The following is a 12301-nucleotide window of genomic DNA, read 5'->3' on the forward strand; positions in this document are numbered from 1 at the left end:
GGGCTGAGCTGAGTGTCCCACAGCCACGGAGAGCCTGGGAGGCCTTTATCTCCATGGGCACTCGGGCTGCTGTGCCTGTGAGCTCCATGAGGCCCATGGCAATGGCCTTTACACTGTTGGCTAACAAAGCCATCATTAACCATCGTTATTGATTGGCTGCACACCCCACACACACCTCCCTCCTCACCAGAAGCACTCACTGTGCCTGTCAGGTTCTGTAAATGCAAAGAAAGATGGGCATTCCAAGCACCGTTTCTCTCATCCTGGAGAAGAGGAGGCTCAGAGGAGACCTTCTCTCTCCTCACAATTCCCTGAAAGCACTAGTGCCACCTCCTTGCTGGCCCGCTTCCCTCAGGAGTTCAAGGCCATTTGGGAGCATTTCCAGCCCCAGCCACGCCCCAATGTCCCCTCATCATGACCACCAGGCTGAGGAGGATCTGTCATTTTTAGGCAAACCGTGATTTTTTTTTTTTTTTTTTTTTTTTTTGGTGGGGGTCCCATGAGCCCACCACCATGGGATCTCAACATTTCCCCTGGGCTCCGTGCCTGGGACTTGCGACGCTGCAGTCCCAGCTGGTCAAAGGCCCAGCCCTGCTTCACATTTCAGGGCAACAAAGAGGAAGCCTTTTGTCAGGGCTCATCCTGAAAGGACATCTTGCCACTTCTAATTGTTCTCCAGCTGTGGAGAGGCGCACGGTCTCTGCTCCTGTCAGCCGGTGGCCCTTGGAAGGCACACGCAGGCCCATGTGTCACCTCGGGTGAGCCCAAGTTGCTTTGTCAGTTTGACAGGGCAGCTCTTGTTTCACTGTTGCCTTTCTTGCCTTGCTAAAGCCCCTCCTACCACCCGTACTCCAGCCTGAGCTGGAACAACCACCTCCATGGAGGAGAGGCATCAAAACCTTGACAAGGGCTGCTCTGATTACCCCTTCTCCCAAGAGGTCTCTTTAGCTGAAGTTGCTACCAAGGAGCAGACGTGACAGCCCGCAGTGGGTTGGTGGCTGGTTTATTGTTGTGGCCCTCAGTCCTGCGTGGGACTCGGTCCCTGGGTGCTGCAGGGGCTCCAGCCGGGCATCAAAGGTCCCCGCCGCAGAGCCAAGGGTGGCGCAAGATCTCCTGCAGCGCCGGCCGGTCCGCGGGGTGCTTGGCCAAACACCAGCGGATCAGATGGCGGCACTCTGGGGAGAGAAGGCACAAAGCGCCGGTCACGGGCAGAAGGCTCCTGCCCGGCTGCTGCCGGCGCCCGCAGAACCCGGGCCACGCTGCCAGTGCTCAGAGCGGCCCTTTGCGGCACGGCGGCACGGCGGCACACGGCCACCTCCTTCAGCCAAGGTGCCACAGCCGGCCCCTGAGGGGCCAGCTCCTGCGGCCGGCCCTTGAGGGCACATGGAGCTGCCGCCGAGCCGCGCCAGGGCCGGGCCGGGCTGCGCGCTGCCATCTGCCAAAGCCCGGCTGCTGGAGGCTGACACCCACCTGGAGAGACCTGCTGCCCGAAGAAGAGCTGGCCCTGCACGATGTCGTGGTCGTCCTGGAAGGGCAGGTAGCCGCAGACCATTTCGTAGAGCAGCACACCCAGGGACCAGATGGTGGCCGCATGGCCGTGGTAGCAGCCCAGGCAGATCCACTCGGGCGGGCTGTACGTGTGTGTTCCTAGGGGAGACAGGCGGGGCTGGCCGGGCGCAGGCTGCTGCCTTCCAGAGCCTGGTGCCAGCCTCCTGCCAGAGGCAGGGGCTGCCCCGGCGGACACAACTTCCCCCAAGGGCACCCTGCAGCCCCAGAGAGTTGGCCGGAGCCAGGAAACCGCTGGGCAAGGCACAGAAGGCCGGAAGAGCAGCCGGAGCCCTCGCAGGCCTGCCAAGCCGAGGGGCCGGGGCCTGGCTTCTGCAGCCCCCCTGTGTCGGCAGAGCCGGCAGCCGGCTCCTGGGGCACAGCATCTGCCCCGTGGCATGGGGCGGCCGGCAGCCGGCTGAATGCTGCGCCCCACGGCCCAGGAGGGAATGGCACAGTGCAGGGCCTGGCAGCGGGAGCAGGGCCCGGGCCGTGGCTCACCGGCAAATTGCGTGTAGGCCTGCTCCTGGAGGAAGGTGCCGCAACCGAAGTCGATGAGCTTCAGGTCGCCACTCTCCGGGTCCACGAGGAGGTTCTCCGGCTTGATGTCCCGGTGCAGGACGCCGCAGGCGGTGCAGTGCCACACGGCCTCCAGCACCTGCCAGAAAAGCCAGCGCGCCGCCTCCTCGCTCAGGAACTCCTGCTGCGCCAGCAACTGCAGGAGATCCTGAGACCGCTCCGGGCGCTCCAGCACCAGCACGAAGCTGTCAGGCAGCTCGAACCAGTCCAGGAGCTGGATGATGCTGTGGCAGCCAGAGCCCACCTTCTCCATCAGCACAATCTCCATGGGAACACGGGTGCCTTCGGGCTGCGGGAACGAGACAATGCCTCCAGCGGTCCTGGTGCTGCCCCGTGCCTCCCCTTGCCCCTGCCCGGCGTGCCCCAGTGGCCCCTTGGGCAGCCTCCCTGCTGCTGGGGATCCCTCCCGCCCAGGGCACGCTTGGCAGCTGCCCCCCTGCCTGGACCCAGCCCCGGTGTCGGGCATCCCCGGGCCCGCCACGCTCCGCCTCGCAGCCTGAGCCCTGGCCCGTTCAGCCCACGGCATCCCCCTGCCCCCGGGGCCCTGGGCTTATCCCTGCCCGCTCCGGCCCGCTCCGGCCCGCTGGCCCCGCTCACTCACCCACTCAACCCACTGCAGGACGCTCTCCCGGGCCACGCGCTTGATGGCCACCTGCAAGCCATGGACACAGGGGGGCTGAGCTCAAGCCCTGCCCGGCCCCGGCCCTGACCCTGCGGCCACGCCCGGCCGTGCCGGCCACTTACCGGGCTGCCGTCCGAGAGGCGGGTCCCCGAGAAAACGGTGCCGAAGCCACCGCTGCCCAGCTGCGGGCCCAGCTGGTAGAGCTCCTGCAGCTCCTTCTTTTGCCCTGCGGCCAAGAGCCAGCCATCAGCCCTGCGCCCAGGGCCCCCAGTGCCCGTGGCTGAAGCGGGCCGGGCCGCCGCGGGCTCCTTGCTCTCACCTGCTTCCTGCTGCGCGCCGGGCAGCGGCCACCGCCTTGCAGCCATCGGGCTGGCGAGCGGCACAGCGGGGCCAGGGCAGCGCGCACAGGCGGCTGCAGGAGCCCCGCTGCAGCGGGGCACGGCGGCACCCTCGCTGTCCCCGGCCTCCTGCGCTGGACCCTGCTCCGCTGCACGGCCGGGGCTGCAGCCCGAGCTGGGCCACAGGGGCGTCCCAGGAGCAGCTGCAAACCACACAGGGGTTTTTTCAAGCCGTGCCATCAGAGACACTGAGACCAGCCAGGGACTAGGCTGCTCTCAGAGGCCCTGGCCTGGCCTGGCCTGAGAATGCCCCTCACGAGCCCCAGGGGAGCCGCAGACGGCTCCTCAGAAGATCTCACCTTCTACTAGAGCCTTGCTGCTGGTCGGTGGCAGTCTGGGAGCAGCTTCCTGGACGTGGAGGTCTCCCGGTGTCTCCAGGATCATCTCCTCCACCAGGCACGGGCTGTTGCCCGCTGGCACAGCCGGCACAGCGTCCCGGGAGCTGTGGACTGGTAAGTGCCAGCTGCAGGACACTGGCTGCTCCGCCACCTGCTCCTGAGATGGCTCCCCTGCCTCGGGCTGGGCTCCCACTTGGACTCGCGGGCTTTCCCTGGCCACGTCATGGCTCAGGGTTGCGTCCGTGGTGTCCGTGGGTCCAAGGGAGCCGGGAGACCTGTGCCCGGGCTCTGCGGCTTCTGCAGGCTGACAGGTCTCACTGAGCCTCTCTGAGGGATGGCGGCTGTCAGAGATAGCCGAGGCTCCTGGCAGGATGGACGTTCTCTGACAGCCGGAGCTTCTTGCATGGATGGCGGGTGTCTCCTGGTGTGCCATCCTTGCAAGGCTTGAGGCTGTCCCAGGGACGGAGACGCTTCCTGGGAGCTGCCTCTCAATGGGATGGGGGCTCCTGGAGGAGCTGGGCGAGCCACAGCAGGGCAGGTGGCCTCGCTTCACCAGCTCCTGCAGTTCTTTCCACAGGGCCTGCCACATCCCAGAGTAGAGCGGCACAGATGTCCCGCTGGGAGCCCAGAGCAAGCTCATCAGTTGCTGCAGCTCTCGGGCCACTGCCACGCAGGGGCCGCAGCTGCAGGAGCTGCCCAGGGGGCTGGCGGGGGCACCTGGCCGCTTGCGAGGGGTGGCCCGAGGCCTGCGGAGCCTGGGAGCCGCAGGGGCTCCCCGGTTCCTCCGTGTGCCTCTGGGCCGCAGCCCGGGGCGCTTGCGCCTCCTGGCTGTCCTTGCCTGCCGCCTCCGTGGCTGCCAGCGGCCCATGGCCCAGCAGAGAGCCACGGCGGCCAGCAGCAGCACAAGCGCAGTCACGAGCACGGCACCGACACACATGGCTCCGGCACGGCCCATGGCGACTGCACTGGCAGCCGCGGGGGCTGGCCCGGCCTAAGTAGGCATGCTGATGTCACAGTGCTGTGGCATGACAGGCGTGTGACATCACAGCCCTGCCCCGCCCCAGGGCTGCCCAGTGCCACAGGAGGGAAAAATGGGCTCCCCGTGGGCACTCGAGAGCCCTCTGGAGCAGAGTGGATGGAAGATTCTTGTCTAAGCAGCACACAGGCATGAGGAGGGCAGCGGTGATGCTGTCGCCTCCTTGCTGGCAGAGCACGGGACATGGCTTGTCCAAAGGGACACTGAAAAGTCCCTGAACAGGGCAAGCCCTGCTCAGCAGCATCTAAACCATCTGGGTGCTATCCAGTAGAGTCCCAGCCTGAATCCAAACCCAGCTGGGTGCCACTCTCTGGCAAGAAAACGGATCCTATCTCATTGCAAACCAGTCCATCAGTCAGTTCTACACCCAGCACACCCTGTCCCTGCTCATCTCGCACCTGATGGAGAGAGAATCCAGACGGATCCTCGGATGGACACAATCAAACTCCCCTTAAACCCCTCAAATAAAACCTGCATTGCCTTCGCATCACCCACGAGCCAGGTGACCTCATGGCAGGGGGATAATCAATCAGGTCGACAGGAATTGTCAAGTCAGATACAGCTGGAGAACACTGAGCCAGCACGGACCTGCTTGGGCTTTCAGCCCCTTGGGTAGATGATTTGGGGGGATCCCGCTGGGACATACTGGCATGAATCCCATCCAACAGCACATCTCACGGGTATTGTTCAGGTCCAAGCAATCCCAAATGGAAGGTCGCTGTCCCTCACGGCACTGTGGCTCCACTGTTGGACACCCTTCAGCAGCCAGAGAAGCCAGTGGTCCTTGGCAGAGCCAGGGTGTGTGGGACAAGGACACTGGGATCAGCCAAAACCAGAGAGGATGCTCCGAGAGCTGAAGTGCCACAGGATTCTGCCAGCCAGAGTGGCTCAGCCTGTGCTGAGAGGATGCCTGGCATGGCTTTGGGCATGGGGCTCCTGCTGGCCCCGGTGGGCCGCACAGCCACGGAGGGCTGAGCTGAGTGTCCCACAGCCACGGAGAGCCTGGGAGGCCTTTATCTCCATGGGCACTCGGGCTGCTGTGCCTGTGAGCTCCATGAGGCCCATGGCAATGGCCTTTACACTGTTGGCTAACAAAGCCATCATTAACCATCGTTATTGATTGGCTGCACACCCCACACACACCTCCCTCCTCACCAGAAGCACTCACTGTGCCTGTCAGGTTCTGTAAATGCAAAGAAAGATGGGCATTCCAAGCACCGTTTCTCTCATCCTGGAGAAGAGGAGGCTCAGAGGAGACCTTCTCTCTCCTCACAATTCCCTGAAAGCACTAGTGCCACCTCCTTGCTGGCCCGCTTCCCTCAGGAGTTCAAGGCCATTTGGGAGCATTTCCAGCCCCAGCCACGCCCCAATGTCCCCTCATCATGACCACCAGGCTGAGGAGGATCTGTCATTTTTAGGCAAACCGTGATTTTTTTTTTTTTTTTTTTTTTTTTTTGGTGGGGGTCCCATGAGCCCAACACCATGGGATCTCAACATTTCCCCTGGGCTCCGTGCCTGGGACTTGCGACGCTGCAGTCCCAGCTGGTCAAAGGCCCAGCCCTGCTTCACATTTCAGGGCAAGAAAGAGGAAGCCTTTTGTCAGGGCTCATCCTGAAAGGACATCTTGCCACTTCTAATTGTTCTCCAGCTGTGGAGAGGCGCACGGTCTCTGCTCCTGTCAGCCGGTGGCCCTTGGAAGGCACACGCAGGCCCATGTGTCACCTCGGGTGAGCCCAAGTTGCTTTGTCAGTTTGACAGGGCAGCTCTTGTTTCACTGTTGCCTTTCTTGCCTTGCTAAAGCCCCTCCTACCACCCGTACTCCAGCCTGAGCTGGAACAACCACCTCCATGGAGGAGAGGCATCAAAACCTTGACAAGGGCTGCTCTGATTACCCCTTCTCCCAAGAGGTCTCTTTAGCTGAAGTTGCTACCAAGGAGCAGACGTGACAGCCCGCAGTGGGTTGGTGGCAGGTTTATTGTTGCGGCCCTCAGTCCTGCGTGGGACTCGGTCCCTGGGTGCTGCAGGGGCTCCAGCCGGGCATCAAAGGTCCCCGCCGCAGAGCCAAGGGTGGCGCAAGATCTCCTGCAGCGCCGGCCGGTCCGCGGGGTGCTTGGCCAAACACCAGCGGATCAGATGGCGGCACTCTGGGGAGAGAAGGCACAAAGCGCCGGTCACGGGCAGAAGGCTCCTGCCCGGCTGCTGCCGGCGCCCGCAGAACCCGGGCCACGCTGCCAGTGCTCAGAGCGGCCCTTTGCGGCACGGCGGCACGGCGGCACACGGCCACCTCCTTCAGCCAAGGTGCCACAGCCGGCCCCTGAGGGGCCAGCTCCTGCGGCCGGCCCTTGAGGGCACATGGAGCTGCCGCCGAGCCGCGCCAGGGCCGGGCCGGGCTGCGCGCTGCCATCTGCCAAAGCCCGGCTGCTGGAGGCTGACACCCACCTGGAGAGATCTGCTGCCCGAAGAAGAGCTGGCCCTGCACGATGTCGTGGTCGTCCTGGAAGGGCAGGTAGCCGCAGACCATTTCGTAGAGCAGCACACCCAGGGACCAGATGGTGGCCGCATGGCCGTGGTAGCAGCCCAGGCAGATCCACTCGGGCGGGCTGTACGTGTGTGTTCCTAGGGGAGACAGGCGGGGCTGGCCGGGCGCAGGCTGCTGCCTTCCAGAGCCTGGTGCCAGCCTCCTGCCAGAGGCAGGGGCTGCCCCGGCGGACACAACTTCCCCCAAGGGCACCCTGCAGCCCCAGAGAGTTGGCCGGAGCCAGGAAACCGCTGGGCAAGGCACAGAAGGCCGGAAGAGCAGCCGGAGCCCTCGCAGGCCTGCCAAGCCGAGGGGCCGGGGCCTGGCTTCTGCAGCCCCCCTGTGTCGGCAGAGCCGGCAGCCGGCTCCTGGGGCACAGCATCTGCCCCGTGGCACGGGGCGGCCGGCAGCCGGCTGAATGCTGCGCCCCACGGCCCAGGAGGGAATGGCACAGTGCAGGGCCTGGCAGCGGGAGCAGGGCCCGGGCCGTGGCTCACCGGCAAATTGCGTGTAGGCCTGCTCCTGGAGGAAGGTGCCGCAACCGAAGTCGATGAGCTTCAGGTCGCCACTCTCCGGGTCCACGAGGAGGTTCTCCGGCTTGATGTCCCGGTGCAGGACGCCGCAGGCGGTGCAGTGCCACACGGCCTCCAGCACCTGCCAGAAAAGCCAGCGCGCCGCCTCCTCGCTCAGGAACTCCTGCTGCGCCAGCAACTGCAGGAGATCCTGAGACCGCTCCGGGCGCTCCAGCACCAGCACGAAGCTGTCAGGCAGCTCGAACCAGTCCAGGAGCTGGATGATGCTGTGGCAGCCAGAGCCCACCTTCTCCATCAGCACAATCTCCATGGGAACACGGGTGCCTTCGGGCTGCGGGAACGAGACAATGCCTCCAGCGGTCCTGGTGCTGCCCCGTGCCTCCCCTTGCCCCTGCCCGGCGTGCCCCAGTGGCCCCTTGGGCAGCCTCCCTGCTGCTGGGGATCCCTCCCGCCCAGGGCACGCTTGGCAGCTGCCCCCCTGCCTGGACCCAGCCCCGGTGTCGGGCATCCCCGGGCCCGCCACGCTCCGCCTCGCAGCCTGAGCCCTGGCCCGTTCAGCCCACGGCATCCCCCTGCCCCCGGGGCCCTGGGCTTATCCCTGCCCGCCCCGGCCCGCTCCGGCCCGCTGGCCCCGCTCACTCACCCACTCAACCCACTGCAGGACGCTCTCCCGGGCCACGCGCTTGATGGCCACCTGCAAGCCATGGACACAGGGGGGCTGAGCTCAAGCCCTGCCCGGCCCCGGCCCTGACCCTGCGGCCACGCCTGGCCGTGCCGGCCACTTACCGGGCTGCCGTCCGAGAGGCGGGTCCCCGAGAAAACGGTGCCGAAGCCACCGCTGCCCAGCTGCGGGCCCAGCTGGTAGAGCTCCTGCAGCTCCTTCTTTTGCCCTGCGGCCAAGAGCCAGCCATCAGCCCTGCGCCCAGGGCCCCCAGTGCCCGCGGCTGAAGCGGGCCGGGCCGCCGCGGGCTCCTTGCTCTCACCTGCTTCCTGCTGCGCGCCGGGCAGCGGCCACCGCCTTGCAGCCGTCGGGCTGGCGAGCGGCACAGCGGGGCCAGGGCAGCGCGCACAGGCGGCTGCAGGAGCCCCGCTGCAGCGGGGCACGGCGGCACCCTCGCTGTCCCCGGCCTCCTGCGCTGGACCCTGCTCCGCTGCACGGCCGGGGCTGCAGCCCGAGCTGGGCCACAGGGGCGTCCCAGGAGCAGCTGCAAACCACACAGGGGTTTTTTCAAGCCGTGCCATCAGAGACACTGAGACCAGCCAGGGACTAGGCTGCTCTCAGAGGCCCGGGCATGGCCTGGCCTGAGAATGCCCCTCACGAGCCCCAGGGGAGCCGCAGACGGCTCCTCAGAAGATCTCACCTTCTACTAGAGACTTGCTGCTGGTTGGTGGCAGTCTGGGAGCAGCTTCCTGGACGTGGAGGTCTCCCGGTGTCTCCAGGACCATCTCCTCCACCAGGCACGGGCTGTTGCCCGCTGGCACAGCCGGCACAGCGTCCCGGGAGCTGTGGACTGGTAAGTGCCAGCTGCAGGACACTGGCTGCTCCGCCACCTGCTCCTGAGATGGCTCCCCTGCCTCGGGCTGGGCTCCCACTTGGACTCGCGGGCTTTCCCTGGCCACGTCATGGCTCAGGGTTGCGCCCGTCGTGTCCGTGGGTCCAAGGGAGCCGGGAGACCTGTGCCCGGGCTCTGCGGCTTCTGCAGGCTGACAGGTCTCACTGAGCCTCTCTGAGGGATGGCGGCTGTCAGAGATAGCCGAGGCTCCTGGCAGGATGGACGTTCTCTGACAGCCGGAGCTTCTTGCATGGATGGCGGGTGTCTCCTGGTGTGCCATCCTTGCAAGGCTTGAGGCTGTCCCAGGGACAGAGACGCTTCCTGGGAGCTGCCTCTCAATGGGATGGGGGCTCCTGGAGGAGCTGGGCGAGCCACAGCAGGGCAGGTGGCCTCGCTGCACCAGCTCCTGCAGTTCTTTCCACAGGGCCTGCCACATCCCAGAGTAGAGCGGCACAGATGTCCCGCTGGGAGCCCAGAGCAAGCTCATCAGTTGCTGCAGCTCTCGGGCCACTGCCACGCAGGGGCCGCAGCTGCAGGAGCTGCCCAGGGGGCTGGCGGGGGCACCTGGCCGCTTGCGAGGGGTGGCCCGAGGCCTGCGGAGCCTGGGAGCCGCAGGGGCTCCCCGGTTCCTCCGTGTGCCTCTGGGCCGCAGCCCGGGGCGCTTGCGCCTCCTGGCTGTCCTTGCCTGCCGCCTCCGTGGCTGCCAGCGGCCCATGGCCCAGCAGAGAGCCACGGCGGCCAGCAGCAGCACAAGCGCAGTCACGAGCACGGCACCGACACACATGGCTCCGGCACGGCCCATGGCGACTGCACTGGCAGCCGCGGGGGCTGGCCCGGCCTAAGTAGGCATGCTGATGTCACAGTGCTGTGGCATGACAGGCGTGTGACATCACAGCCCTGCCCCGCCCCAGGGCTGCCCAGTGCCACAGGAGGGAAAAATGGGCTCCCCGTGGGCACTCGAGAGCCCTCTGGAGCAGAGTGGATGGAAGATTCTTGTCTAAGCAGCACACAGGCATGAGGAGGGCAGCCGTGATGCTGTCGCCTCCTTGCTGGCAGAGCACGGGACATGGCTTGTCCAAAGGGACACTGAAAAGTCCCTGAACAGGGCAAGCCCTGCTCAGCAGCATCTAAACCATCTGGGTGCTATCCAGTAGAGTCCCAGCCTGAATCCAAACCCAGCTGGGTGCCACTCTCTGGCAAGAAAACGGATCCTATCTCATTGCAAACCAGTCCATCAGTCAGTTCTACACCCAGCACACCCTGTCCCTGCTCATCTCGCACCTGATGGAGAGAGAATCCAGACGGATCCTCGGATGGACACAATCAAACTCCCCTTAAACCCCTCAAATAAAACCTGCATTGCCTTCGCATCACCCACGAGCCAGGTGACCTCATGGCAGGGGGATAATCAATCAGGTCGACAGGAATTGTCAAGTCAGATACAGCTGGAGAACACTGAGCCAGCACGGACCTGCTTGGGCTTTCAGCCCCTTGGGTAGATGATTTGGGGGGATCCCGCTGGGACATACTGGCATGAATCCCATCCAACAGCACATCTCACGGGTATTGTTCAGGTCCAAGCAATCCCAAATGGAAGGTCGCTGTCCCTCACGGCACTGTGGCTCCACTGTTGGACACCCTTCAGCAGCCAGAGAAGCCAGTGGTCCTTGGCAGAGCCAGGGTGTGTGGGACAAGGACACTGGGATCAGCCAAAACCAGAGAGGATGCTCCGAGAGCTGAAGTGCCACAGGATTCTGCCAGCCAGAGTGGCTCAGCCTGTGCTGAGAGGATGCCTGGCATGGCTTTGGGCATGGGGCTCCTGCTGGCCCCGGTGGGCCGCACAGCCACGGAGGGCTGAGCTGAGTGTCCCACAGCCACGGAGAGCCTGGGAGGCCTTTATCTCCATGGGCACTCGGGCTGCTGTGCCTGTGAGCTCCATGAGGCCCATGGCAATGGCCTTTACACTGTTGGCTAACAAAGCCATCATTAACCATCGTTATTGATTGGCTGCACACCCCACACACACCTCCCTCCTCACCAGAAGCACTCACTGTGCCTGTCAGGTTCTGTAAATGCAAAGAAAGATGGGCATTCCAAGCACCGTTTCTCTCATCCTGGAGAAGAGGAGGCTCAGAGGAGACCTTCTCTCTCCTCACAATTCCCTGAAAGCACTAGTGCCACCTCCTTGCTGGCCCGCTTCCCTCAGGAGTTCAAGGCCATTTGGGAGCATTTCCAGCCCCAGCCACGCCCCAATGTCCCCTCATCATGACCACCAGGCTGAGGAGGATCTGTCATTTTTAGGCAAACCGTGATTTTTTTTTTTTTTTTTTTTTTTTTTTGGTGGGGGTCCCATGAGCCCAACACCATGGGATCTCAACATTTCCCCTGGGCTCCGTGCCTGGGACTTGCGACGCTGCAGTCCCAGCTGGTCAAAGGCCCAGCCCTGCTTCACATTTCAGGGCAAGAAAGAGGAAGCCTTTTGTCAGGGCTCATCCTGAAAGGACATCTTGCCACTTCTAATTGTTCTCCAGCTGTGGAGAGGCGCACGGTCTCTGCTCCTGTCAGCCGGTGGCCCTTGGAAGGCACACGCAGGCCCATGTGTCACCTCGGGTGAGCCCAAGTTGCTTTGTCAGTTTGACAGGGCAGCTCTTGTTTCACTGTTGCCTTTCTTGCCTTGCTAAAGCCCCTCCTACCACCCGTACTCCAGCCTGAGCTGGAACAACCACCTCCATGGAGGAGAGGCATCAAAACCTTGACAAGGGCTGCAGGGAACACTCTGATTACCCCTTCTCCCAAGAGGTCTCTTTAGCTGAAGTTGCTACCAAGGAGCAGACGTGACAGCCCGCAGTGGGTTGGTGGCAGGTTTATTGTTGCGGCCCTCAGTCCTGCGTGGGACTCGGTCCCTGGGTGCTGCAGGGGCTCCAGCCGGGCATCAAAGGTCCCCGCCGCAGAGCCAAGGGTGGCGCAAGATCTCCTGCAGCGCCGGCCGGTCCGCGGGGTGCTTGGCCAAACACCAGCGGATCAGATGGCGGCACTCTGGGGAGAGAAGGCACAAAGCGCCGGTCACGGGCAGAAGGCTCCTGCCCGGCTGCTGCCGGCGCCCGCAGAACCCGGGCCACGCTGCCAGTGCTCAGAGCGGCCCTTTGCGGCACGGCGGCACGGCGGCACACGGCCACCTC

General features: G+C 64.4%; 1 protein-coding gene across 1 annotated transcript; it reads right to left on the reverse strand.

Annotated features, from left to right (window-relative positions):
- Positions 1-6558: 6558 nt before the first annotated feature.
- Positions 6559-9402, reverse strand: LOC135283892 (serine/threonine-protein kinase pim-1-like). The gene is made up of 7 exons (XM_064395035.1): positions 8931-9402; positions 8553-8774; positions 8356-8459; positions 8213-8263; positions 7534-7900; positions 6958-7134; positions 6559-6662 (listed from the first exon to the last, which is right to left on the reverse strand). The coding sequence occupies exons 1-7, from the start codon at positions 9400-9402 to the stop codon at positions 6559-6561; spliced, it is 1497 nt and encodes a 498-aa protein (XP_064251105.1).
- Positions 9403-12301: the final 2899 nt, after the last annotated feature.

The sequence above is a fragment of the Passer domesticus genome, chromosome 19, assembly GCF_036417665.1.
Source record: "Passer domesticus isolate bPasDom1 chromosome 19, bPasDom1.hap1, whole genome shotgun sequence".
Taxonomy (NCBI): domain Eukaryota; kingdom Metazoa; phylum Chordata; class Aves; order Passeriformes; family Passeridae; genus Passer; species Passer domesticus.

Coding starts and splice junctions, on each gene's coding strand:
- LOC135283892 (XM_064395035.1), bottom strand. CDS start 9,402: ATGGCACACCAGGAGACACCCGCCATCCATGCAAGAAGCTCCGGCTGT. Junction 8,264..8,355: donor GCCTCTCGGACGGCAGCCCG/GTAAGTGGCCGG, acceptor CATGGCTTGCAG/GTGGCCATCAAGCGCGTGGC. Junction 6,663..6,957: donor CGGGCAGCAGATCTCTCCAG/GTGGGTGTCAGC, acceptor TTCTCTCCCCAG/AGTGCCGCCATCTGATCCGC.